Raw genomic sequence first — 24,646 nt, 5'->3', positions numbered from 1 at the left:
AATACTGCACACTTGATACAGATAGACTTAATACAATACGAGCACAGTTAAGAAAACTGAAAGTTATATTTATTGATGAGATTTCAATGGTAGGCAATGGAAGGTTCAACTTTCTTAACTTATGACTGCAGCAAATAATGGGAAACAAGTCACCATTTGGAAATCTGAGCTTGATAACAGTTGGAGACTTATTCCAATTAAAACCAGTATTTGATAAATGGATCTTTGAAAATACCAATGATTCTTACAGTGCTTTAGCAACCAACATTTGGAAGGAGTATTTTACCTTGTTTGAACTCAGGGAAATCATGAGGCAAAAAGATGACAAGGACTTTGCAGAACTATTAAACAGACTTAGAGAAGGAAAACATAACCAAAATGATATTAAGGTCCTTAAAGAAAGAATTGTAAAAATTAAACCTGGTGAGAAAAATTATCCCATCAATAAAACACATCTATACTCAACAAATGCACAAGTAAATGATCACAACAATGCAATGTATCAAACTGCACATACTCAAAAAGCTCAAATTAAATGTATTGACATAGTTGTTGGAGATATGTCTGATGACCTAAAAAACAAAGTCAAAGAAAAAATTCCAGATGATCACACTAAAACTATGGGCTTATTTAATGTTGTTTCAGTTGCTGTGGGAGCAAAATATGACTTGACAACAAATGTCAATGTAACTGATGGTATGACAAATGGTGCCGAGTGTGTCATAGAGAAGATAGACTACAGAGTTAAAGACTCCACTAGGCCAAGTATCATCTGGGTATCTTTCCCAGAAGCTAGCATAGGTCAAAACCATCGCAATGAATTTGCACATTTATTTAACAAAAATGTGGATAGAACCTGGACACCAATTTTAGAGATAACTAGACAATTCAAGATTTCAAAGCGACATCAATGCCAGATACTTCGTAGACAATATCCTTTACGGCCAGCAGCAGCTAAGACTATCCATCATTGCCAAGGTGACACACTTAATGAAGCAGTACTTGATTTACCATCATCAACCAGAGAGCACATGCATTATGTTGCTTTAAGTAGAGTAAAAAATTGTTCAACACTACATATAATCAACCTAAATGAAAAAAAAATCTGTGTTAGTCAAAAAGTTCAAGAAGAAATGTCCAGACTTAGACAGCAATGTTTACTCCCTTCTATACCACTTTTATACAACCAGTCTTCTAGAATGAAACTACTGTTTCATAATGTTCGATCTCTTCATCTTCATTTTGATGATGTTGCATGTGACTACAATGTTCAAGCAGCTGAGGTTAATATCTTTGTTGAAACACTTTTATGCCCTTCTGATTGCAATACAACCTATGAAATGGCTAATTTCAAACTTTTTAGAAATGACTTTAACCCAGATAGTAATGTCAGAAGTAGTTATGGAATGGCTATGTATATTAAATCCAATATAGATTGTGTAACTACACCATTCAGATCTAACTTTAACAATATAGAACTAACTGTATGTGTACTTAATGATCCAGTTCCAAACTTACATATAGTAGGCATCTATAGGTCAAAAAGCAAAGCTAACCAACAAAAATTAATTGAAACTATAAATCATCTCCTTGATACAATAATTCCTGATGCAGATACACCTACTGTGATACTAGGTGACTTCAATGTTAATTTGTTGGAAGTTTCATCAGAACAAAGGGCATTAACAAAATGCTTATTACAACAAAGAACCTACAAACAACTGATAAGTCAGTTTACTACAGATTATCATACACAAATTGACCATATCTATACCAATATACCAAATCATGTGCTAACTGCCGGTGTTCTCGAGTCCTATTATAGTGATCACAAGCCAATATTTGTTTGCTTAGTATAAAATCAGTATTTGTTACACTATGAAGATGAAAGTATCCATATTTAAAAATATGTAAAACCAACATCACATATTATTTGCATCTCATTTACCATTATTGTATTGCTTACTCCAGGATTGCCACCCACCAAGACAACAAAAATCCGACTTTTCACCGGTTGTAAAGCAATTTTCAGTGACCCTGCAGGATGACTATTCTGGCCATCAATCAACAAAAATAAGGATAGCTCAGATAATTTTTAAAAGAAAATTGCCTTTACTACACAAAAAAATCTAAAAATAATTTGCAGCAACCTTAAGATAAAATTCCCTGACTTTTAACTGATTTTGAACATGGATTTAGAAACTTCCTGACTTCTCCCTGACCTTGAATAAGATATAATTTTCCCTGACTTTTTGCTGACCATGCCAACCCTGTTACTCAGTCAGTGGTGAACTAGTTTACAAAAAATTTTCCTTCTGGACCACTGGTGTGGTACCAGTCCCTTACAGGTACCCATCAGCACACCGGCGCCATCATCTGCGTTCAGGTAAGACTGGGAAAGGACTTTTACATTTTAACTGTTATTATTCATTTCATTCATTCATATCAATAAATCAACACCCCTATCTTTACAGGTGCACCAGTGTACACCATTTGAAGTCAATACTGCCCCAGTCATAACCATCACATTGCAGCAAAGGATGACAATAAGATCAATGAGGAACAAACAAAAGAACTTGCCAAACTAAGATATCACATCCCATCGAAGCAATCAACTATGAACTCATGTGATGTCAGTTTTAGTGGACCAACAATGAAAAGACCACGTTGTACAAACTATGTGCTTGATGCTGTCAACGACACATCTATTCCATTTGGCAAATGAACATTTCCACTCAACAACAACTTCTTTAGGGAAGACATCACCACAAAATGGTGCTACTGATATCTCCACCAGAAAACAAACTCAAAGTCTGCAGACCGATTATTTAAAAGCAACAACCATAGCCACTAAAATAGAAAAATAGGGCTGAGTATTGACATTATTTATAACAAGTGGACTTGTGTTTTTCAAACCGAACTGGACAAAATTAACCACAGAAGTCAATTTGTCTGGAGGAATTTACCATAAAGTACACAATCATGTGTACATGTAGTTGTTAATAAGCAGTTGTGAAGGTGACAAACTTAATGAAGTTGGTATTAAATAACAATGAAAGATCAAATATAATATTTATTTCAAAATATAACAAATCAAACTTAACATAAACATTATCAATATATGTTCACTGAAACCGCGAGAAAATAACCTATTTCAATATGTGGAACAACACAACTTATCATGAACATTTCTTAACGTATCCAGTAGCTAACTTATTCAAAATGTGAGAAAACAACTTATAACATCAAACTTAACATGAACGTTGTCGAGTAAACCAATTAGTTCAATGGTTCAGTGTAAATAAAACACATGCAGTTCTACTTGCCAACTAGTTTATTAGTTGATTGCATTAAGTTCAGACACAGTTCCACTTGAAGAATCGTACGTAACATGAACATTGTCAAACAGAAGTAGTTTCGTTGCCACTTCACTCTCATTTAATTGACAAAGATCATCTCCAATGACTTTCTGTAACACATCTTCAAACAATTTCAACGTTATACGCCTTCCCTCATCAGTATCGACGAGGACTCTTGCACAAAACCCGATTGAACACCTCAATGATTTCATTGTATGTCCACATCTATCACAATGCACTACTGAGCTGGAACTTACTTGAATAATTTTCTTCTTACAATTTAAACACTTAAGAAATCTCTCTACTTTCTCGATAGAAAAAATTTCGACATCGCTAGTAACTGACTCAACCACAATACTTTGCTGCTCAGCTCCAGCTAAATCAGGACTGATGTTGACAGTCGCCGTTTCATCTGTGATCGAGGAAACAGTGGTGCGAAATGAAGTAGATAGCTTCTTTTTCCCTGACCATATACGTACTAGCACATTGCTTAGACAATAACAGTTTCCCTCTTTTATTGTGTCTATCATCGCTTCCCAAATATCCAAGACAATACTACCACTTGCATCTGCAAAGACAGCCTCCGCTAGTTTCAGTTTCCTTTCTCCCACGATAACTGGGTCTTTAACGGTCATAACTTTGCCTTTCACGGTAACCAAGTTCCACTCATCACTTTCGTTTAAAACTTGTAAAATTGTCATCGGATCTGGAGTAGCCAATCGCACATCTTCAAATTGGAAGGAATACTCCGTACTATCTGGAAAGGAAACCTTTGTCATATCGTTTATGATTAACTTCTTCCTGTCGGGAGTACAAGTCAAGCATGACACTTTGATCGGTCTTCGACTCTTCTCGCTCTCCAAGAGAAGTGACCTTTTAGGTGGAGAGTACAATAACACCTCACGATTGCCACTTGCTGTTTGCAAAGTCATAGAAGCGTAATCTAAAGTATTCTTACGATTACGCTTCAACGGCGAAAGATTTTGTACATAGCCAATTAGACTTTCCTGTTCAGTAGAGCGAGGCTCAATCTTCGACTTGGGAGGTTCAGCACACGCGGGAGTGCACTGTTCAACATCGTTCTTGGAAGGCCCAGTGCTAGGAACAGACATTTGAACATCTATATTTGTAACCTCTGCATCCTTCTTACCATGCTGAGCACCCTTCTTCGAGGACTGAGTATTCTTCCCCTCCATATTCTTCCTTCTCGACGAAGAAACTCTCGAAGCCATATTTGCGAAATTTGAAAACGACAACATGCTCCTTTGCTAAACTGTCCTGATTGGTTAACAAAAATAATACAAACCACGCCCCCCTTACCCCTCCCCATTCTCCTCCCCAAGATCTCGTATGAAAATAATTTAGTGTGGTCCACTGCGCAAAAAAAAACAGTTATTCTTCACGTAGCCTGCCTACCTGACGCTTTTTAAGCAATTTGAGCGCTCTGAGAGCAGCAAAGCCGCGATAAACAGCGCCAAAGCCGCGTAATTGCTTTAAAATATTGCTTATTAAAGCCAATAAACTGCATAGCCTGTTGTTGACAGAAGGAACCTAATCTGATCTAATTCATGATCAATAACAGGACAGACGCACGACAAACTGACTTCAAAAGAAATTTAATTATTTTCAAAACCCATTCAAACGTAATCTATCCACGACTTATTCATCGTCTCCTTTAATTTAAATTTAGTATTAGTATTTAGTAATTTAGTAGTTTGAAAAGTCTAATGGAAGCAAACCATGCATACATGTCATGTCATGTGAAGTTCTCACATGGACAAGGTACTTTGAGTTAGCTGCAGTGTGCTAAACATGATTATTTACTGTATTCTTCCTGGTCCTCTTCCTCTGTTCTTGTAGCACCTGTTTCTCCTTATTTTGTTCCCTGTTGTGCTCCTGCCTCTTTTAAGTTCTGTAATGAACTTGCATGGCAGCTAGTGAAAAAAAATATTAGCGGAGCTCCGGCGGAGCCCCATACCCATATAGGAGAGAAAAGGAAACCCATGAATTGATTTTCTCATGATTATCATGGCTAGCGGTATTGCTCGTGGGCGTGTATGCACGACGGCGACGACGACGACGACAGAGTCGCGCAAGATGGCGGCCATACTCCAGCTAATAGGTTGACAGAGACATGCACCCTCAGTTGGTAGCGGGTGAATGCCATTTTTCTTGGCGGGATTTTTAAAGAAAAACGATAGCGGAGGTTGATTTAATATTTTTAAGACAGGGTTACGCTGAAGCAAAAGACAGAAAGGAAGAATTAACAGGCAAAGAAGTAGCGAAGAATATCGCGAAAAAGACTGAGAGGGCCAGCGCTGGGGAAGGAGGCGAAACAGTACTGAACAATGCCGTGAATTATAGCTAGTCAAGGGCTAGAGAAAGGAGGTGAAATAATACCGAACAATGCCGTGAACCAAAGCTAACGAGGGCTATAGAAAGGAGGCAAAAGTACCCGACAAATTGATTCAGAAGACTGCCGAACTCCCCATGGCCAAGTTCAAAATTCGCGCGAACGTGATGCTGTGCAGCCATGCAAGAAAATTCAAAAGTCACCTGATTTGGTCAGGTGATGAACATTAGAGAAATCAAACGTACCCGAGTGTTTTAGAGAAATTGCAAAACACTAAACGTAGCGGAAAGAAGTGGTTGATTCGTTGATCTATCAAAAATATAACTTCAGTTTAGTCTTCACAACTTTTGCTGCAAGTTTCTGCCTGGAAGATTTACACTGGCCGAACTGAATTGCCAACTTGCGGTAAGTGACTTTTGTTGTTGCGTTTGGTATGAAAATTAACAAGTTTCCTCGGCGATATAAGCTTATTTTCAATTGGAATCCATTAAAAGTCTTCCTTATTTGAAGCCATGCTGTAAGAGATTTTAAAAATTGCATCGTTTTAATTTCGCTCGTCTCTAAACAATAACACGTGGGTCGCTTTGGAGGTTGCTGTAAGTTGTAAACAAATTATGTTTTCTATCGATTTTCGTCGTCAATTTAAGCTTATAACCTCACATCTAAAAATAGGCTTAACCAAAATCGTACTTGTAAACACGGCCGGGCGAGTTTTGAAGTTTTCTCTGATTTAGGTAGCACTGCCGCTTCGTAGACTGCTAAAATTTGTTCTTCTGTTGTTGAAAACTGAACCAAGAAAGGTCTACAAACCATTTTAAACCGAAGCGAACAGGATTTGCTAAATTTACTTTTGTTCCTATGTGAATATTTGCATATTGTGATTACAAAGTATGGAGATTTCCTCGTTTTGTTAGTTCAATTTATTCGGTTTGGCGAAATGCTTTTGTGAATTCCGAGGTTAAATTGGCTACTGCCAATGAAATGACTGAATAGCTAAATTAAGCCGTCGGCAAAAATACAGACTCTCAGTAATATTCAAATTTAAGCGTGAATAATTTTTCAACTTTAACACCGCAAGCTTAAACAAATTTTCTTTACCCTCTCTTTTATTCGGTCACCGTTCACTGAAAAGGGATTTGCTGTTGATACTCGAGCTCAGATGTAGTGATATGCATCTTGTGTTTATAATGTAGATTTCCTCGTTTTATTTTGTTGTCTGTCCAATTAGTTCAGTTTGGTGAAATGCTTATATAGTCCAAAATGTCGAGTAGACGATTATGCATGGCAATCCTGTCTGCAAATGAAGCTCTGCTTTGATTTTGATTGGCTATTTCATGTTATTTGTGCCATTGCTTTTGGTTGGGGGTACATGGACCGTATTTTGTTAATAAGAGGTTATTCCCCAATGCGGTATTTACACTTAATATGGAAATGTTCCAAAAAAGTGAGATAGTACTAATGGACTCGGTAAATTGAACAGTGTAATAGAAGTTCTTGCCCTGACCATTTCTCAGTAATAAGAAGAACTTTTACATACATATATACACAATTTAGTTGGAGAGAGTGCTCTCCTATCTCCACTCTCTCTCTCTTTACTCTCTTCTTCACACTAATTTTTTATTTACTAACTTATTAAATGAATGTCACTGACTGTTTTCTTTGTTGTGCATGCATACTTTTTTGCTGGTCGAAGAAAGTTTCAGTTTCTTCCTGGCTGTACAGTTTCCTTTCTCCTGTCCTGTACCAATTTGTTTGTGATATAACTTCGTGAATTCTCTATTCTCCTTAAATTTTATCTCATCAGGTTGATAGAATGCACTCTCAGAGTGTTCCATCATTGTCTTCAGTCGCTACAATTTTCCGGAAAAAAGCAATAGTTTTCTTAATTTCCTTTTACTTTGTGTTAGGACTTTTTAACCTGCCTGTAATTGGCCCATGGGCATTACGGGAGAATAATTTTCAAGTAAAGAATTACATTCGTTTTAGTGTTGAGTATTTTAAATTGTTATGAATTAGGCATTTCTTTTTATTTTTTATATTTTTTATTTTAGTCCCACGCAATGTTTTATGGTTTTACCGAGGTATACCATGTAAATGTAAATAATGCACTGGAATTGGCGAATCAGAGTGTGCATTATATCGGCTTTAAACACAAACCACATATTATAAATGACTCATGTAAATGATATTTTTATTACAGAGAACTGGACAGGGCAAGAACTTCTCCTTCTTTTGTGAATTTATATATTAATTCCTCTCAGTGCTGTCAAAATGTCTCAGGAACCTTCATTTCTGATAATCTATTATTTTCCACCATACCTACAGCACAGAAGCTCACCAAATCCTAACTGATAACTAACATGTGAGTATCTCTAGCCTTTGCTGTGTGCTACATGTATATTCTGTTATCCTGCCTTAACTGCTAGGAAAAATTTTGGCAGAGCTGTTTCAACAGTTTCACTTAAATTGATTTCCAGTAACAGCGCTACATGTAGCAGTGTTATTGAGTGTGAACTTTATGGGGGATTTTAAATTTTTATTTTTTTATGATTACAGATGACAACAAATATACATGTGTATACATAACCTGATGTTGGTGTTGGTTACAAACTGTAGTTCATAATAGTCATCCTATTACAGGTAAGGGGGAAAAGTTCAGAGAGTTTAGAACATTTCTTCCCCCAGCACACCTTCAGTCTATAGGTGCAATAATTGAGAGGTTATATATATGTACGAAGAGTAATGTAAAGTTACTGTATAAACTTAGTATTAAAATCTGGCATTTGAATGCCTCCTTTGCTAAAATTAGTCATGATTTAATTGTTATCACTCCCTGTGAATTCATAGAGATTCCAGAGGCAATTATAACCTAATGTGGAAGTCCTGTCTTCAAGTGAGGGAAAATGACACAAAAGAGTTACAATGAAAGTAAAGAGAATTGTGAATGTTGATATGGTGTACATTATACATCTTGTAAAGGTATTTGGTGAGTGCCAAAGGCATAACATTTCATGTATTGCTTTTTCAGGACAAATTATATAACAGTGACGTTTTAAAAGGTGTGATCAGAAAAATAATGAGTACATTGTCCAGGCAGCATCAGTTTATGGACAGCATATGCAGACGGTAAGAGGAACTGTAAGCACTACCATGTAAGTTAGTTTTATGCTTATGACTTCTTGTTCTTGAATTTTGTGTCATTTCATCACAAGAATAGGTAACGAAAGATGCAATAGTTGTTGCAATATATTTTTGAAGGAAAACTTATCAGTCTGCCTATGCTGGATAACAGCCATGTGTAAACTGAATGTGAAGCAAACAATATGTTAAATATGGGGCAACCCTAAAACCCAGAAACCGGAATCTGGAACCAAAACCCGGAATCCAGAAACTGGAAACCGGAATCCGCAAATCAAAGAAAATAAGTTCTTCAAGTACGCGAAAATTGTTTTGCTTAGCTTTTCGACTGTAAAAAGTAAGCTGCCAAGTAAAAAGGACCTCAAACTTAACCTTTTTTGAAACAAAAATTCCCCGTCTGTTGAAATTGTGCAACCGTTATTTTTAGTGAGGGCTATGATTATGAGAATCTCAGTAAAGTGCATCTTAATTTTACTCCAAGCACCTTGAGAGTGTCTAAAATAAGCTTGCTGGTAATTGCCATTTTGTTTAATAAGTGATCTTCAATTTACCGGAAGTATAAATTTATCCTTTATGTCTAGTACATACTGAACAAGATAGAAAATGTCATAGAGAACAGGATATCCATCAGTGGCAGCCCCCTGTACATTGACGGTCACGCCCCCCAATTTCGAAGTCCAAGGGCTAACCCGTCTGGTCTAAATATGAAATTTGATTTTTCCAACAGATACGAGACCAATTCCAAATTAACACAATTTCCACACATACTGTGACAAATCAGCATTTCATATTCTTGGCGGCCATCATATTAAGACAATTTGTAGAAATGTTGCACACTTACTTCCGTCTGCTTCTCACTTGCTGACAGACCAGACCACATGCTGTTCAAAAATGCTAAAAGACTGCCAGAAACTCACTGCAATAGCCTATAATAGCTTGTTGTTAATGTGCTGCTCACCAGTCTTCTCAGAGCAATTTGATCTAGACAAGAACCGGGCTCTCACCAGGGCCAGCTTGAACAAAAGATGGGTAACTTAGCCTATGAGCAGGCTCTCGTGTTTGGGCTGGGGGTGTGATTGGCAAAGCCGCATGAAGGCTCTTGGTGACATGCCAATGCAGAAAAACACTAGACACCTATTTAGCCTGCTCAGACAAGAGAGACAGATACTAGAGCCTGCTCGCAGGCTATGAGTAACTCTATCCACCCAAAAAATCAGTAACCCTGACTGGATAGTGATGTACCGAATGGAGTCTGGGTTTTTGTCGACGGTCGAGGGTACTATGTCGAGGGTCGAGGGTACCATGTCGAGGGTATTAAAACATGAAATAAGATAAATAAAAAATAAAAGAAATAAAATAAAATAATAATTAAAAATAATAATTAATTCGGAAATCTTCGGGAATCTCCGGAACATTTTAGAAAATGTTCAGAAAGTTTCGTATGCCCTTCGGACAACACTCTGAAAAACTTCTATAGGCGGTCAGAATTCATCGGAAAATCGAGTTCGTGTTTTCTTTTGAAGCTGACTGCTGACCAAGTTACTTTTTACCGTTGTATCGCGGAAATTTTTTTCATGTTTTGAGTTCAATTAGAAATTAATTTGCACTTGGGAGTTTTTTTTTCAAAGCGGCTCGCGCAATTTTCAGCTTTTTGAAAAACTCACTCGTGCAAATAACTCTATACGGTATGATTACCTATGCAAACAATATTATACATGATGCATGAATTTTTCTCCTCGTGTTAAACAAATAGCTCAAATAGCGAGTGGTAGCAAATGGTATCCCACGGATCTTCCTCGGCAATCTTCGGATATTTTCGAACGTTTTCAGAAATTTTCTCAGAATTCGGAGAGTGTTCGGAAACATTCGTACAATCTTCGGATAATTAGTAAACTGTGTCTCTCCCGTCCCCCTCCGCCCCCCCCTCCCTCCCAACAAAACAAAAGGATATTAAAGAAAAGTATTCTACAGCATAGTTAAGCGGTTGATTAATTCCGACTGTATGGGAGCCTCGAGCTCCAAGATAACAAAACAAGAAGGTCCTGCTTGCATTATGTGTCACGTGTCAGTGTAATTTCAAAGAAAAGCGCAACCAAAGCATTTCCATTTTGCGGGATAATTTTTTCAATAAGACTTCGAATACGATCACGGACACGATCACAGACAAAACCCACATCAAGAAATCTCGGCATCTAGTTTCTTTTATTGAACTAGCTGCTTACACGAAAAATTCCACGTCTCAGGTGCAAACAAGAACAAAATAGTCGAAAAAATGTGATATGATTTAGTTCACCATCATTATCTATGTTTACTTCGAAACAACATTTAGATCACATGCTTCAAGGACAGCACGCTGGCCAGGTTCCAATGCAGCAAAAAGCTCGTTGGAAATGAAGACAAGGCCGGTAAATACCGGATTTTTGCGTCTTAGATGTGCACACGACGGGTGATAATAAGTGTTAGAATAATCATGGCTAAATACGAGTTGTCCCGTAACTTCGTTTCTTCGAATTACCCTTCTATCCACGTGTTTACCGACAAGGTTAAATGATGGCTTTCCATACTTGTCCACAAAGTCACTACCGCATCCATAGCACTTTTGTACTTTGGTAGGCAATAAACAAATCTCATAATGATACGGCGACAAGCCGGAATGCCACTGCTCGTGGGGTGTTGCATGATAGGGAGTATGTGCCATTCCCGACGACGAAGGTTGGTACAGCGACCGAGGCTGGTACAGTGACGGAGGTTGGTGCTGCGACGGAGGTTGATACAGCGACGGAGGTTGGTACAGCGACGGAGATTGGTACAGCGACGGAGGTTGGTACAGCGACGGGGACTGGTGCAGCGAGGGAGGTTGGTGCTGCGACGGAGATTGCTGTGACAGAGGTTGGTGCTGCGACGGGGGCTGGTACAGCGAGGGAGCACCAGTACAGCTCGGCAAAGGAAACAACGGAAAAGGCTGAGAGGCTGGTACTAAGCTATAATTTGAAGACAGAAGGTCAGGTGCAGGCACATGAGAGCTACTAGATGCAGTGGTGTGAGATGGACGGTCTCGCTTGTCTGTCACAGCAAACGTCCCAGTGGCGGCAGTTTGTTTTGGTCTGTTAACCTTATCTTTTCGGGTGGCCTCCTGTGTGCGTTTTTTCCTTTCTGTCGGGCGAAAAGACGCTGCCGGATCGATTGTCAGACCTTCGGCATCGCTTTGTAACAATTCCTCCCCCATCTTTCTAGCTTTGTTCAGCTCACGCGCATATTCTCGTTTCTTACTTTGTAAGAAAGATGGCCCATCCCCACCTGTAGCTGTTCCCGCAGCATAACCTCTTAATTCCGCGTCTAACAATAAGGAGTCTCTAACGTCTGCTTGGCAGACCTCAAGAAGTGACATGTTTGGGTTATCCCGATGTCCCCAACCGGCATGGATGACCTCTGCTTGGTTCATTCTTGGTCCATTTTTCGGCGCAAAGGCACGGAAAATGAAACCTCTTCTGTCATGCCACCATGATAACCAACTTTGCAAGAACAATCGCTCCTCCTTTGCCGCGATAAACGAATCGAGACGTTTCTTAACAGTGTCGTAATGCTTTTCTGATACACTTTCAAGAAGTTCGTTGCAAAGGCTTTTAAATTCCTCCCCGCTTTGACTGTCGAGTCTATTCGCCTTTTTGTTTCGGTGGTCTTTGAAATGAAATTCGCAGGTTTTGATTCGTGATTTTGTACTTTCACCGAATACAGCACACAGTCCGGCTAAGTTTGCCCCTGCCAAGTCTGTACACCAGCCAATGGGATTGAAAGTTTCATTCTCACTGCCAGAAACTTTCTTTAAGATTTCCTTAAACAATTCCCAAAAGAGTGCGACATTTTGAGAATTTTCCGATTCCGCTTCCATTGTTCCCAGGATTATTTGTTTTCGCAGGAGCGAATGGTAGACGCTGGCAGTTAAGGTGACAAAGCCACGACAACGTTTGTACTTCCCGTCAAAATAACAAAATTCGCTATTGAGATAATGACTGCCATTTCTGTTCATGTTCAACACTATCTTAGCTTTCTCTCGACTTGATTTAAACACGAAGGACGGCTTGTCTGGGTTTCCGCACCTGTCATTAACTTTGTAAACATAAAATTCGTCCTTTTCATCACAATATTGCTTAAACGTAACCACTGCCTCGAAGTTGTGCCCGACTGGCTCAATGTCTTTCTTCAATTTTTTCTTTTCGTTGGAAATCCATTGTTTATCCAATGTTGCTTCGGCTTGCTTCTCTACGTCGCGCCAGTCGCACTGCTGGCGGATTGTCGATAATATACACGCAGACTGTAATTCTGCGGGTTTAATGTTAGGATTGTCCTTAAGAATCTGATGCACTTGATCTGTGTTTTTGACCGGTGCCTTTATCACTGGACAGGTGTGCTGTCCACAGTGATAGACTTTGGCTGACTTCTTTCCATAACTTATATATCTACGAGCAGAGCAGGGAACAAACTCAGCCATCAAACCACAACCCTTACAATGAAATTCTTCGCCGGTCTTCTTTTTCTCAAACTGCGTGGTGTTAATCACACCGTATTGCACTCTAAAAGGGCAATCGTTTCTAGTGCACTTGAATGATCCTTTACAGTCCACATACCTTACACGAGCATGTCCTCTCCAAGTAGTGGGGCAATTTTTCTTCCACTTTCTCCCATCCTTCAATGCAGCAACTAGTTTCTTTTTATCCAGTTGGCCCTTTATTTCGTAAACTTTGTCCCCGTCGATGTCGTCCGGTAAACGTTCCACCACTTCCTTGTCCACACCGTCCCATAGTTCAACGCTTATTTTCCGTTGCTTCAACCGGCACTCGTCAGCCAATCTTTCATTGTCACTGTCAGAATCGTCTTTGGAACTCTCCTCGCTATCATCTCGATCACTTAGAGCCGTTCTTGCAGCCCCGCTTAAATTCCTAAGGAAAAGCAAACCACTTAATTCAATATTATGCCTTAGTGGAAAATGTTAAACATTGTTTAACATTTCAATTTGCTGATTCTGGGCCAAAAATACAAGACTACTGCTTACTAAATTTTTGGACTTTGAGAGTGAGTCGTGCACGTCAGTTTTTCTAGAGGGGTGGGGTGGGCGCTTATTCGAGGCTGGACGCTCATAACTTTTCCTTCAAGGTTATTCAGGGTTGGGCACTTAATCGGATAAATACGATATATTTGCCGTGACACCGTCCCTTTAAAAAGACCAACAGTTCTACATATTCTTACCGTTTAGGTTTTTTTCCCTGTTTCGGTTGAAACACTGATTTCATGAGTTCCTGCTCTTCAGGGTCAAAATCGGATAAGTCACCTTTATTATTCATCTTGTCCCATGACCTTTATACAGAAAAACACGAATGGTTAGACATCATTCAAAAACAACATTACTTATTAACAATATAAATATGAAAGATTTTGAGCCCGCGATACAATGGTAAAAAGTAACTTGGTCAGCAGTTAGCTTAAAAAATCACACGACCTCGATGAAGTGTTACACGTTTTTCAGTAGTGTTACTACTGAACTGCACTGCTCTCGGCCAATCAGACTCGAGTAATTTTTTCATGTATATTATTAACAGATTATAATATAGATAGGAGTCTACGCGTGCTCTGAAAAAACCTATGTTTAATCAGAGTATAAAACATAGAAAAATCATGTTTTATTGTTTTTCGTCAGCTTTCCTCGAGTGCTTCGCGCGTCGTTGACTATAACCAGTCGTATCCAACAAGGGCGAATGGAATAATTGGTTTATGAAATTCCCTTTTGAGTATACATGTAAATCCACTGGACATTTCATTTTGATGTAAAGGAAGTGAATTTATTTATCAGGTCGTTTTATCTAGGGAACTCCCTTTTTACTTGTATTTTAAAGTCGTCCCTTCTAGAGTAATGGATTTAAGCAGGAGTTAAGGAGTTAACACAAGAGTTATGTTTTGGAGTTAACATCAGACGTAAGTCAAGTTTCTACTCGTTTTCCCCTTTGTTTTCCATAGTCGAATTTGTAGTTTTAATCGTTACTTAGCTTACACACTCATGCTTTCTTATTAGTTTTCACGGCAAGTGCTTTCCTAGTCAATATCAGAAACGGAAACAACGATGAACAAGTGTTAATTTACCTTTCTGAGCTTTTGGACTTGACTGGCGCGATTGTCAGGTCAACTTTTTCGATCTTGAGTGGTACCTAGAAATTAAAAGCAAAATGTTGTAAAATTAATTATTGCCAAAATATTTGTAAACTACATTTTTTTTCATTTTGTTCTGTTCCTTTTGCTATTTGCCGTCCACCTCAGCGAAGTAGGGTCTGTGTAGCTTAAGGTACAGTGAATTGGAGTTTAAGCTGGAGAGGACTACCCGGAGAGCGGTAAGGAAAACGGGCAGTCTAGTACCCAGGCGTTCCCTGCCAACTTCGTTTCCAGAACGGCTCTATTCAAAAGCAAATCAGAGGTTATTATAGAAATCCCTGGTAACACGCGGGGGGCCAGAACAAGCTTTTGTGTGCTGATTCGCAGACGGACTATACCGGGGTTTTGTTCCTCTGCAACTGCAAGATACCTTTAGTACAAGCGAAACGACTTTTAGTTCGGACAAATCGAACTGTTGTCTGGGCAAATCGACTCTTAGTCCGGGCGAATGGCCTTTCAGGCATGTAAAATGTAAAGTGTAAAATGGGGTTGACTAGCCTACACGACTCCTACGGTTCGTGACATTTGTACATTTGCCGTTCTCTGTTCGGTCACTCGACCTTTCTTGTCGCTTCACTCGTGTTCATGAAGGGCACTTCGTGTTGTGTAACAAGGAGGAATTTTAAGTGAATTTGAGCCGTTAGATCATGCTATGGCAAATTTTTTTTAGGTCATAGGTCTGCATGTTATCTGCGTGTCGACTCGTTGAGTTTGACACCTCTGTAATTTGCCATGTGTTTTTGCATTTTTTAGGCTCATTTCTATTGCAAGATATGCTTTTATGAGTCTCCATGAATTTGCTTTTGAGGGACAAAATATGAAATTTACCGTGACATGTTGCTTACTTGCATTCTATATTGTGACGCCGGGCCCGGCTGTGATTAGAACTGTTTGCAAGCACAGTAGGTAGATCCTTATCACGGATATCATATTTGTTCTCGTACGATTTCCTTCGGAGACGCCGTAGCTTTACTTTGAGAAAGCTATACGTTTGTCTAGTGACATTCGTATGTTGCTTGCAGCTATCTGCTCGAGCTTATGTTTCTCTTGCTCGATGTATAGGTTTATTCCTCCTTTGGTTGTTCTGGCACCACACGATTCAAATGTAGCTGTTTACGCGCAAGTCCTGTTGACAGTTTTGCGTGTTTGGCCTTTCAGTGCTTCGAGACAATTTTCGACAAAATTTCGAAAACATTTTTGACACAATTTCCTAACATATCTCCTTTGACAAGAGACCTAGAATTTAGGTCTAAAAATTAAAGATTCCAACAAATAAAATCGAAAATAAAACGCAGTCAAAACGGACTCACCCTAACACGCTTGTCCTCCTTTTTAGACATGCCGCTAAATCCTGCTTTTGAATCCGAAGCTCCATCATCACTTGAACTATCCACCTACAAACACAAGGACCACAATTTAAGAACAGTATTATATTGTATTTTGCACACTGCATAAGCCATCCTTAACAAAACAGATTATCCTTCTCGGGATTTGCCCTGAAATAAAGCACATCTTAGCCAGACAACTAGGACGACAGTTACCTTATAAACAATTTCTCTTGATTTTTCCATGGCAATTAACATTGCCTGCTCCTCGTCCTCTTCCTGGTACCTCCTCCACCATGCATTTGAGGCCTGTCCTTTCACGGCCTCTGAGTATGTCTTCGACGGGGAATCCATATTCTCTAAATATCTAAACTTCGAATGAGACTACTGTCCTTGCAACGTGGGAAATCGAATGAAGATATCGACTTATGCTGTTTGAAGCAATTGAGTTGTTCAACAACACCGGAAATGGCGACTAGGTATTCTAACACGCCACTCCCCTATATTTGTTTGGCAATTTGCCGCAGCCAATCACATGTTGTGATATGGCATATGTATGTCAAAGCACTACTGGCAAGCAGCGTGACTTGTCGACATATTCCGTCGGTAAATCAAATGTAACATTAAAATGTGTCCCAATATGGTCGCAACATTTTATGGTCTTGAGTCCAAACATGTTCCTTGACATTTGGATTACGCCAATAGGCCAGAACAAATACAACGAAATCACGCGTTGACCCCGCGTTGTTCACACTTGACAACGTGTAACTTGTGAAAGGCCTTTGTTTAATTTGAGACCCCATTTGCATGGTTGTCAAGCTTGTACCTTGTACGCGCTTTAAAACACAAAAATATCGCCAGCTACGCAGTGGAGTAGTGGAGTAGTGGGGCGCTCGTCATCAAGTGTTGAACTCGTCATCAAGTGCTTGCGTTCGCAGCTAAGCTTGCTAAGCTCGCGTAACCCCACTCGGGAGCCTGTTCGCAGGCTAAACTCCATATCTCACGAGTGCGATTAGCGAACTCTTGAGATATCGAGTTGAACACGAGGAGAAAAATTCTTGCATCGTGTATAATTTTGTTCGTTTTATAAACATACCAAGAACGAAGTTTTTGACGATTTTCCGATGAATTCCGACCACCTATAGAAGATTTTCAGAGTGTTGTCCGTCCGAAGGGCATACGAAACTTTCTGAACATTTTCTAAAATGTTCCGAAGATTCCCGAAGACTTCCGAAGATCTTTCCATCAAACATAATATCAAACATAATTAACGTCAACGATATCACCACAAAGTGTTCAATTGTTTTTTATTCTATTTTTAGAAACATATTATTATTTTTTATCTAATTATTATTTTATTTTATTAATTATTATTTTATATTTGAGTTAACCATTATTTTATTTTTTATTTATCTTATTTCATGTTTTAATACCCTCGACATGGTACCCTCGACCCTCGACATAGTACCCTCGACCCTCGACCCTCGACAAAAACCCAGACTCTACCGAATGAATAGCTTTATGCAGCTTTTGAACAACGGGGCCAGATATATAGCTAAGGGTTGTTCAGAACTAGTCAATAATTTTTTAGCAATTACAGTCTGTGGCTGAAGTAAAGCCAAGAAAATAAATAACAACAAAATGATTTTTGCTCATATTTATTTATTAGACATTGCTGAAGTGAATTATTTCTATCATCATTCATAATATCTGGATTCCGGATTCCGGATTCCAGATTCTGGATTCCGGATTTCAGTTTCCAAATTCAGTGTTTTAGGGTTGCCCCAGATGATGTATGTGCATATGTTAATCTTGAATAATCTGAAATTTCAGAGTTTAAAAATATCAAATGTATCATATCTGTGATGGTTCTGAGGTGGAGGGCTGTTACATGTACATGCAAATGTCTCATGCACGATTTTTCACTCATTATGATTCAGGTGCAAATAGTTTCTGTATCTGTTGATGTGCAACAATCTACACCAATATTTCAACCTAATAATGTACAGTGTATATTAATTAACCAAATTATGCTGTTTGTTTTTAGTTGGCCAGTGCTACTACATAGTAATGTGATGTTGAAGTGCACAAATTTACAAACATGCCCAGTGTCAACTTGTCAAATACATGTATATGAACTGGCCAGACAGTGTAGATTACAAAATTCTCTGAAAGGTAAGATGTTTCTTAAACATTATTTTGTAATTAATGATTTCTCAGACATTGTTTTCTTCAAGAAAAGATTCATACCCCACATGGAGGTTTTTTCTCTATTAGAGCTCTTGATTCCTGATACTTTAATTTGGAATTTCTAAAGACTGGCCGTGAATGGGTGTTGGGTGTGATCAATATCTTCTGGAACTGCACATTCATTCATTGAGTAGGCAAGAACATCAGTATTTATCCTGACAAACTCTGATTTTCTTCTGGAAGCTGAACTCATATACAGTTGTACAGTTATATGTACAACCAAACAGCCTGGATGACCCTGTGATTGGGACTGTGCACATTGTTGTAACCCTCAATGTTCCAGTTGCTTGTTTGAAGCAAATTGCATTTGCTCTCGAAAGCAAGTGGCGAAGTTCACAACAGTTATGTAAGTTTGCTTTGTATCTCAGGGCAGAGCCTGCCACAGTGAAAGTTGGAGTACCAACCCCTAGCATTTGATTCACTACTAACACTCAGTAAACAGCTAACAATGAAGTACACTGTATATCAAAGAAAGGAATTACATGCCTGTTCCTGTCAGTCAATATATGAACAGGTTACAGATGGGGAGCCTGTATTAAAACATCAAAGGTTTTCAAAGCAACCATGGCCTGGTGAGATATTTCATCTACATCTACATCTACATTTATTTAGTTGATAAAGTCCCGCAAGACATCACATCAACTGTACCAAACATATATGCACATATGCATAAGCTAGACAAAAAGGATAATTAAAAAATAATTCTTAAGTACAATTTACTTTACTCATTTCACATGTTTTCCTAAATTTAACTTAAAATCAGATAATGACTTGCAATTTACTAAGTCAGCGGGCAGTAGGTTCCACTCTGTTATTGATCTAGGAAAAAAAGAAAACTTAAAAACGTCCTTAGATACTTTTGGCATCCTATACTTAAAAGCATGGCTGTTGCGTGTTCTTTTTTCACTGTTTAGTATTAAGTGTTCTTCTGTGGTTATGTCCATTAAGTTATGACTAAGTTTGTACATTAGAGTCAGTCTGTTTTTCTTTCGTCTTGTTTCTAATGTGTCCCATTTCAAGTCAGATAGAATGTCTGTCACGCTTGCTGTGTTGTTGAAGTTTTGAAGGCAAAAACGAGCAGCTTTCCTTTGAACTCTCTCCAGGGTTAAAATATCTTTTTTGTAATGTGGATCCCACGAGGCACTTGCGTACTCCAATTTGGGTCGGACGATGCTGGTATAGGCCATTTCGCGTACTTTCCTGGGGCAGTTCCAGAGATTTCTCTTTATCACCCCCAAGGATCGACTCGCCTTGCTTGATATAGATGAGATATGGTCAGACCACCTTAATTTACTGTTAACGGCAATTCCTAGGTACGATGCAGAATCTACTTGCTCAAGTTTGGACCCACAGAACAAATATGACCGTTGGGGAGGACATTGCAATAATGAGGTAATATAAATTTAAGGTCCTTATGATTGCTTATAGGCATTGATTTTTATTGTAAACAATATCTTACTGAGTGTATTTTTCTTGTGTGCTAATTGTTGGAGAACACAGAGGTCACTGTTATGACAGAGATATTAATTTGTGAAAAGTTCTATAAACAAATGGGAACAAATTAATTTATCATGGATGCAGCTTCTGAGAGATCCCCAATATTAATAGAACATACACTGTTCATACAGTACATGTAAAAGAGTTTAGTAATTCATTACTTATGATTGTAATGCTTTGTTTGGTTTCTCTGTATTTACAGACAACTTGATGGGATTATATTTCTGCACCAAGTTCATTGAATAAACTGACTTGGAGGTTCAGTTCTGCAACCCATCCTGTTTGTAGTAATATCATAGCTGCAACATTGTGACAGATACACTGCATTCCATTATTAAGAAACACATATTAACTAATTATTTTTAAGTGCCTGTTAATTTAATCAGTTTTTCTTAGAGATAATTTACTCATGGTTTATTTAAATAATTGGCTTTTTGGCTTTAAAATGATATTTATTGAGCTTTTAAATCAATTTTGTGATAATCTGCATTGGACATGGCATAAATTGATATTTTGCCAACACGAAATGGAGAACTGGGTCTTAAGCAAAGTTGCAGGATTAGCATTTTTGTAGAAAGAAAGGGTTGAGAAATTTGTGACATTCTACAGACAGCCTTGCCATTCGCAATGTCTGATAAGGTTAATTTGTTCCATTCTGTTGTAGAAATAGTGTTCTCTAATTTATAAATTATTTCAATCTGTTGTTTAAACGATTGCCTTATAACCCCATGTCTGGCTTTGGTGCATGTAGGATATTGATGTATTTTTTATCCATTTTGCTGTAAATTATCTTAATTGATGTGTCAATCAAAACATATCTTGGATATGCTGGGCTCTTCTGACAAATGTACCTATGCCTCATAACCTTTGAGTGCATTTGGTTGTGTAGTGCAGACAAAATACATGTACATAATATAACTTCCTCTTAGCTCACTGATAATTCTTGGTGTAATTTAATCATAGCAAAATTAATCAATGGAACCCAATCGCAGCTCTTGTAGTCCACAATGCCAGTCGAGAAAAAGAACAAATCACATTGAAATTGAATAATAAAATTATTATTAGAAGCCTATGCAAGTATTCATGATCAGCAAAAAAAAAATATCGTAATTACCATTCATGCAAGGGTGATTTTGCTTATTGCAAACCCTTCCAGCAGGAGGAGACTCCATACAATAGTGAAGATAGCTAAATGTATCTTTGGGGACAAGTTAGAAAACAAAACTTTCCAACTTTTCACATATGTATACTGTTTTGGTATTTTTGTGAGATTTCATTTGGTAGAGATTCAGGGACTGAGTATATTGTAACCACTGCATTTCAATCAGTCCCCACAACAACAAAAATGTGTAAACTTCTTTTGTGTGGGAGTCCCCATGTTAACTAAGGAAGAATATAATGATTAATGACAATGCCTTGTCTTTCTGAATAAGGTAGGAAAGAACAAGAAATGCCACCAAAAAGCACAGAAGACAGTTCTGTTATGTGATCAAGATTTTTGGTAGCTTCCCAGAAATCCTTGAAATCGTGGCTCTATATTTCATAATCACACCATCTTACACCTCGATCTGCTGAAGTAATACTAGTTCCGGCTGAAACTATTAAATCATTCGCAATTTACCTCATACATGTTGGATTATTTTCATTAGTAACAACATTCCGAAAAATAATTGAGGAGCTCCGCTTTTAGGCTGGCCTAAATCTATATATTACAAAGGATTGTAAGTAAACACTGACACTGAATTGATCAAAATATGGTTTATGGATAGTTATCCATGTGCTGCTACATGTAATAACCAACTGGCATTTCATTTTATTTCAGTCCCTTGTTTCTATTAACCACCCATCAGTGATCCTTTAAATCAATATGCCTCCTCCCCTTTTGGGAGTAATGAACTAGTGCATGCCCATCTCATGGCTTTCAAGTTTAAAGAAGCATCAATGTACATGTATATAATTTCATACACTACATACCTTTTATAATATTTGTAGGAGTTATTGCATCTGTACTTTTCACCCCATTTACAACTGCAGAATTTACTGGGCTGTCACATGGATCTGAAAAGCTAAAGCGTACAAGAAAAATTGATCATATAAGTAACAGTCTGTAAAGGACTGAGTTGAATCATTTTACTCTTTAGACCTACAGTTACTTTATGGAACTATCTTCCAACATAAGTTGCATACTGAGGTCATTAAAAAAAACGATCATTGGAGCAACACTGTCTAAATTTTAAAAATGTATGTACAGCTGTACATCATTACATATAAATTTTAACATAGTTTTCTGTGTTTTTAACAAGCCACATTGGTGAAACCACATTGTCTACTAGGCAGTGTCTGATGCCGTTGAAACATGCATTTTTTTGTAATTATTATTACCCCAGTATGGGTGATGTCATAATGGACACTGTACTTCTCTGTCAGTACACATTATTGATTAACTCTTGCTTGGCCAAACCAAAGCATGCATGCAGTGTCTAACTCAACAAGAGATCAATAAAATTACTAGTTATGTACTTTTTTCACTGCTACTTTGTTTGAAAATCTTTTGGTATGTAATTACATGTAGTTTAAGATTCTCTTCAAGTAAAATTACACTGTAAATAGTACTCTTACCTAAATGCAGCATCAATTTTTTAAAATTTTTTAAAATTTTTTAAAAATTTTTTTAAATAATACTAGTGAGCAGCACTTCAGCAACAGATCTTGTCAACTTACTTTATTTTCTCCCACCGGTTTCGTCTGATCATACAGACTTCATCAGGGAGTTTGAACAAGATACATAAAGGAACTTACTTTATACCTATTCTTTAGAGTGCAAATCACGTTCCAACTAGGGTGTGAACAGCAAAAAACACCTACAGAATTGCGTGCAGGATATGACTAAAATCCTGTGAATGTGCAATGTTAAATTTTGGGGCTCACGGATTTAACATTTTATTAAATCCATTTTGAAATCACTGGTTATCCTTGCAATCTGATTGGCTCTCAATGGTGCGATTTATTCACGAATCGCACTATTTTTTGCTCTAAATCGCATCTTTTTCTCAGTCATTGAGAATGGCAGAGTAAAACAAAACAACCAATCAGATTTCAATATTAGTTTAAAGTAAACAATAAAATTTCAGGAAAATGAGAGGCAAAAAGCCATTGTGTGGAGAATTTAGTAACTACTATTGCCAAAGCTTTGTTGTTACTGTTGTTTTTTCCAAAAAAATTGATGGATGTCATTAATTACAGTTTCTAAATGATGATTATGAGCTCCTTCAGGCTGAACACCTACTTTAATGGAAGTTTCCAACTTTCAGTGTCCATTTTGACGAATATTTTGGCGATTTTTCTTCAACATCTGTTCAAAATCCGTATGATACCGAGTCCAGTAAAACATAAACAAATGAAAACCACACAACAACAAATTCAGGGCCATCTCAAGAAGTTAGATGTTTCCAGTTTCCGGTAGTTTCAAACGAAGCAACAAAAGAGCTCAACTCTGTCGCTGTGAATAAACATAGTCAAAATATGCCCCGCTCCACAAAACAATGAATGAATGAACGTCTTATGAAGCTGGTGCTAGTCCCGCCATCTTGGAAATATCTTGAAACAAATGGCGTAGTTGCTGATGAACTTCGAAACTTCTGAGATAGCCTCAAAAGTGCACGTGTTTTTTGGCAACCTACCTTTGTTACCGTGAACACGTAATGTGAGCCCATATAACTTGTAATGTTCGCAGAGATTGGCGTAGCGTTCCCTGCCAACTGCATGCAAAAAACAAATACGTGGTTTTGCAAATTTGTTCCCGCTGAAAAAGAAGTTACAAACGTAGCACTTTCGCTTTCTGTCTCCAACTTCGTTTCAGCACAAATGGCATTGCCAATGAGAAAGAATAATCAAATCTAATTCTTCTTTGCTCAGTTGCAGACAGTTTGTACGGCACTCAAGAACTTCACTGTAGGAGAGTGTTGAACTACAGTGATGTGCCTTTGGCCCAAACTGGCAGCCACATCCTGCCTTCAGAAAGTTTCTGATAGTTTCCAGCTCATCGCCGTCAGTTTCTCTAAGGTCAGGACAGTCGTCTTGGTCTTCAGAGAATGCATTCGACTCTAAGCACGTACTATCAGAGTCTGACGAACAAGAGTCGTCATCACAGTCATCTTGACCAGGTACATCAATGGACGTAGTCCGGTTGAAGTACTTGTGAATGACCTCGTTTAGACTAGATTGAATTAACTCCTGATTAGCTAATGCACAGGAGTCTAAAACCACCGAGCCCATGATAGGTTATAAATGGCTTCTAGAGAAGCCATTTCACAAAGGTAGACTTTAAGTACTTAATAAGAATGTAACACCAGCATGAACCTTACAATAGTACAGGAACAACCGCAACTTGAGGAAAGGGCCATTTGAGTTTTTTCGTGTGTACTTATAGTTAAATTTATTGTTCCCTATGCGGTTCGCAAATTTTGGATCGAAATGAACCAATAAGAAAGCACGCGCTCCTTTTAAGTGTGATATCATCAATTAAT

The 24,646-nt window shown here is 38.1% G+C and overlaps 1 protein-coding gene, 1 long non-coding RNA gene and 2 pseudogenes across 5 annotated transcripts; 2 read left to right on the top strand and 2 right to left on the bottom strand.

Moving 5' to 3' along the window:
• Positions 1-2,575, top strand: part of LOC149099357 (uncharacterized) — a 5,430-nt pseudogene extending 2,855 nt beyond the window's left edge.
• The window catches only part of LOC149099354 (uncharacterized), a 31,485-nt pseudogene extending 7,090 nt beyond the window's left edge, over positions 1-24,395 (bottom strand).
• On the top strand, positions 5,420-21,745 carry LOC149099355 (uncharacterized). Of its 4 annotated transcripts, XR_016203738.1 has the most exons (8): positions 5,422-6,117; positions 8,038-8,074; positions 8,269-8,352; positions 8,741-8,838; positions 18,421-18,548; positions 18,992-19,195; positions 19,937-20,015; positions 20,323-21,745. It is a non-coding gene; the product is annotated as an uncharacterized LOC149099355 (long non-coding RNA). The 4 variants fall into 4 exon arrangements; XR_016203735.1 differs by having other exon boundaries at positions 5,420-8,074; XR_016203736.1 differs by having other exon boundaries at positions 5,420-8,074; positions 8,741-8,864.
• On the bottom strand, positions 11,034-16,835 carry LOC149099356 (uncharacterized). Its single transcript, XM_089277842.1, has 5 exons — positions 16,590-16,835; positions 16,359-16,442; positions 14,983-15,047; positions 14,095-14,202; positions 11,034-13,787 (listed from the first exon to the last, which is right to left on the bottom strand). Exons 1-5 carry the CDS (start codon positions 16,725-16,727, stop codon positions 11,159-11,161), a joined length of 3,024 nt encoding a protein of 1,007 aa, XP_089133968.1. The 5' UTR covers positions 16,728-16,835; the 3' UTR covers positions 11,034-11,158.
• Positions 24,396-24,646: the final 251 nt, after the last annotated feature.

Source organism: Orbicella faveolata, unplaced genomic scaffold (genome assembly GCF_042242905.1).
Source record: "Orbicella faveolata isolate gen_17 unplaced genomic scaffold, um_ofav_v1 contig_46, whole genome shotgun sequence".
Lineage (NCBI taxonomy): Eukaryota > Metazoa > Cnidaria > Anthozoa > Scleractinia > Merulinidae > Orbicella > Orbicella faveolata.
This window is presented reverse-complemented; position numbering and strand designations above follow the sequence as displayed.

What these genes read in the sequence shown, in the direction of transcription:
- LOC149099356 (XM_089277842.1), bottom strand. Translation starts at nt 16,727, where the DNA reads ATGGATTCCCCGTCGAAGACATACTCAGAGGCCGTGAAAGGACAGGCC. An exon ending in CAAGAGAAATTGTTTATAAG is followed by an intron (nt 16,443 to 16,589) that starts GTAACTGTCGTC and finishes TTGTGTTTGTAG; the next exon opens with GTGGATAGTTCAAGTGATGA. An exon ending in CAGGGAAAAAAACCTAAACG is followed by an intron (nt 13,788 to 14,094) that starts GTAAGAATATGT and finishes GCTTTTCCTTAG; the next exon opens with GAATTTAAGCGGGGCTGCAA.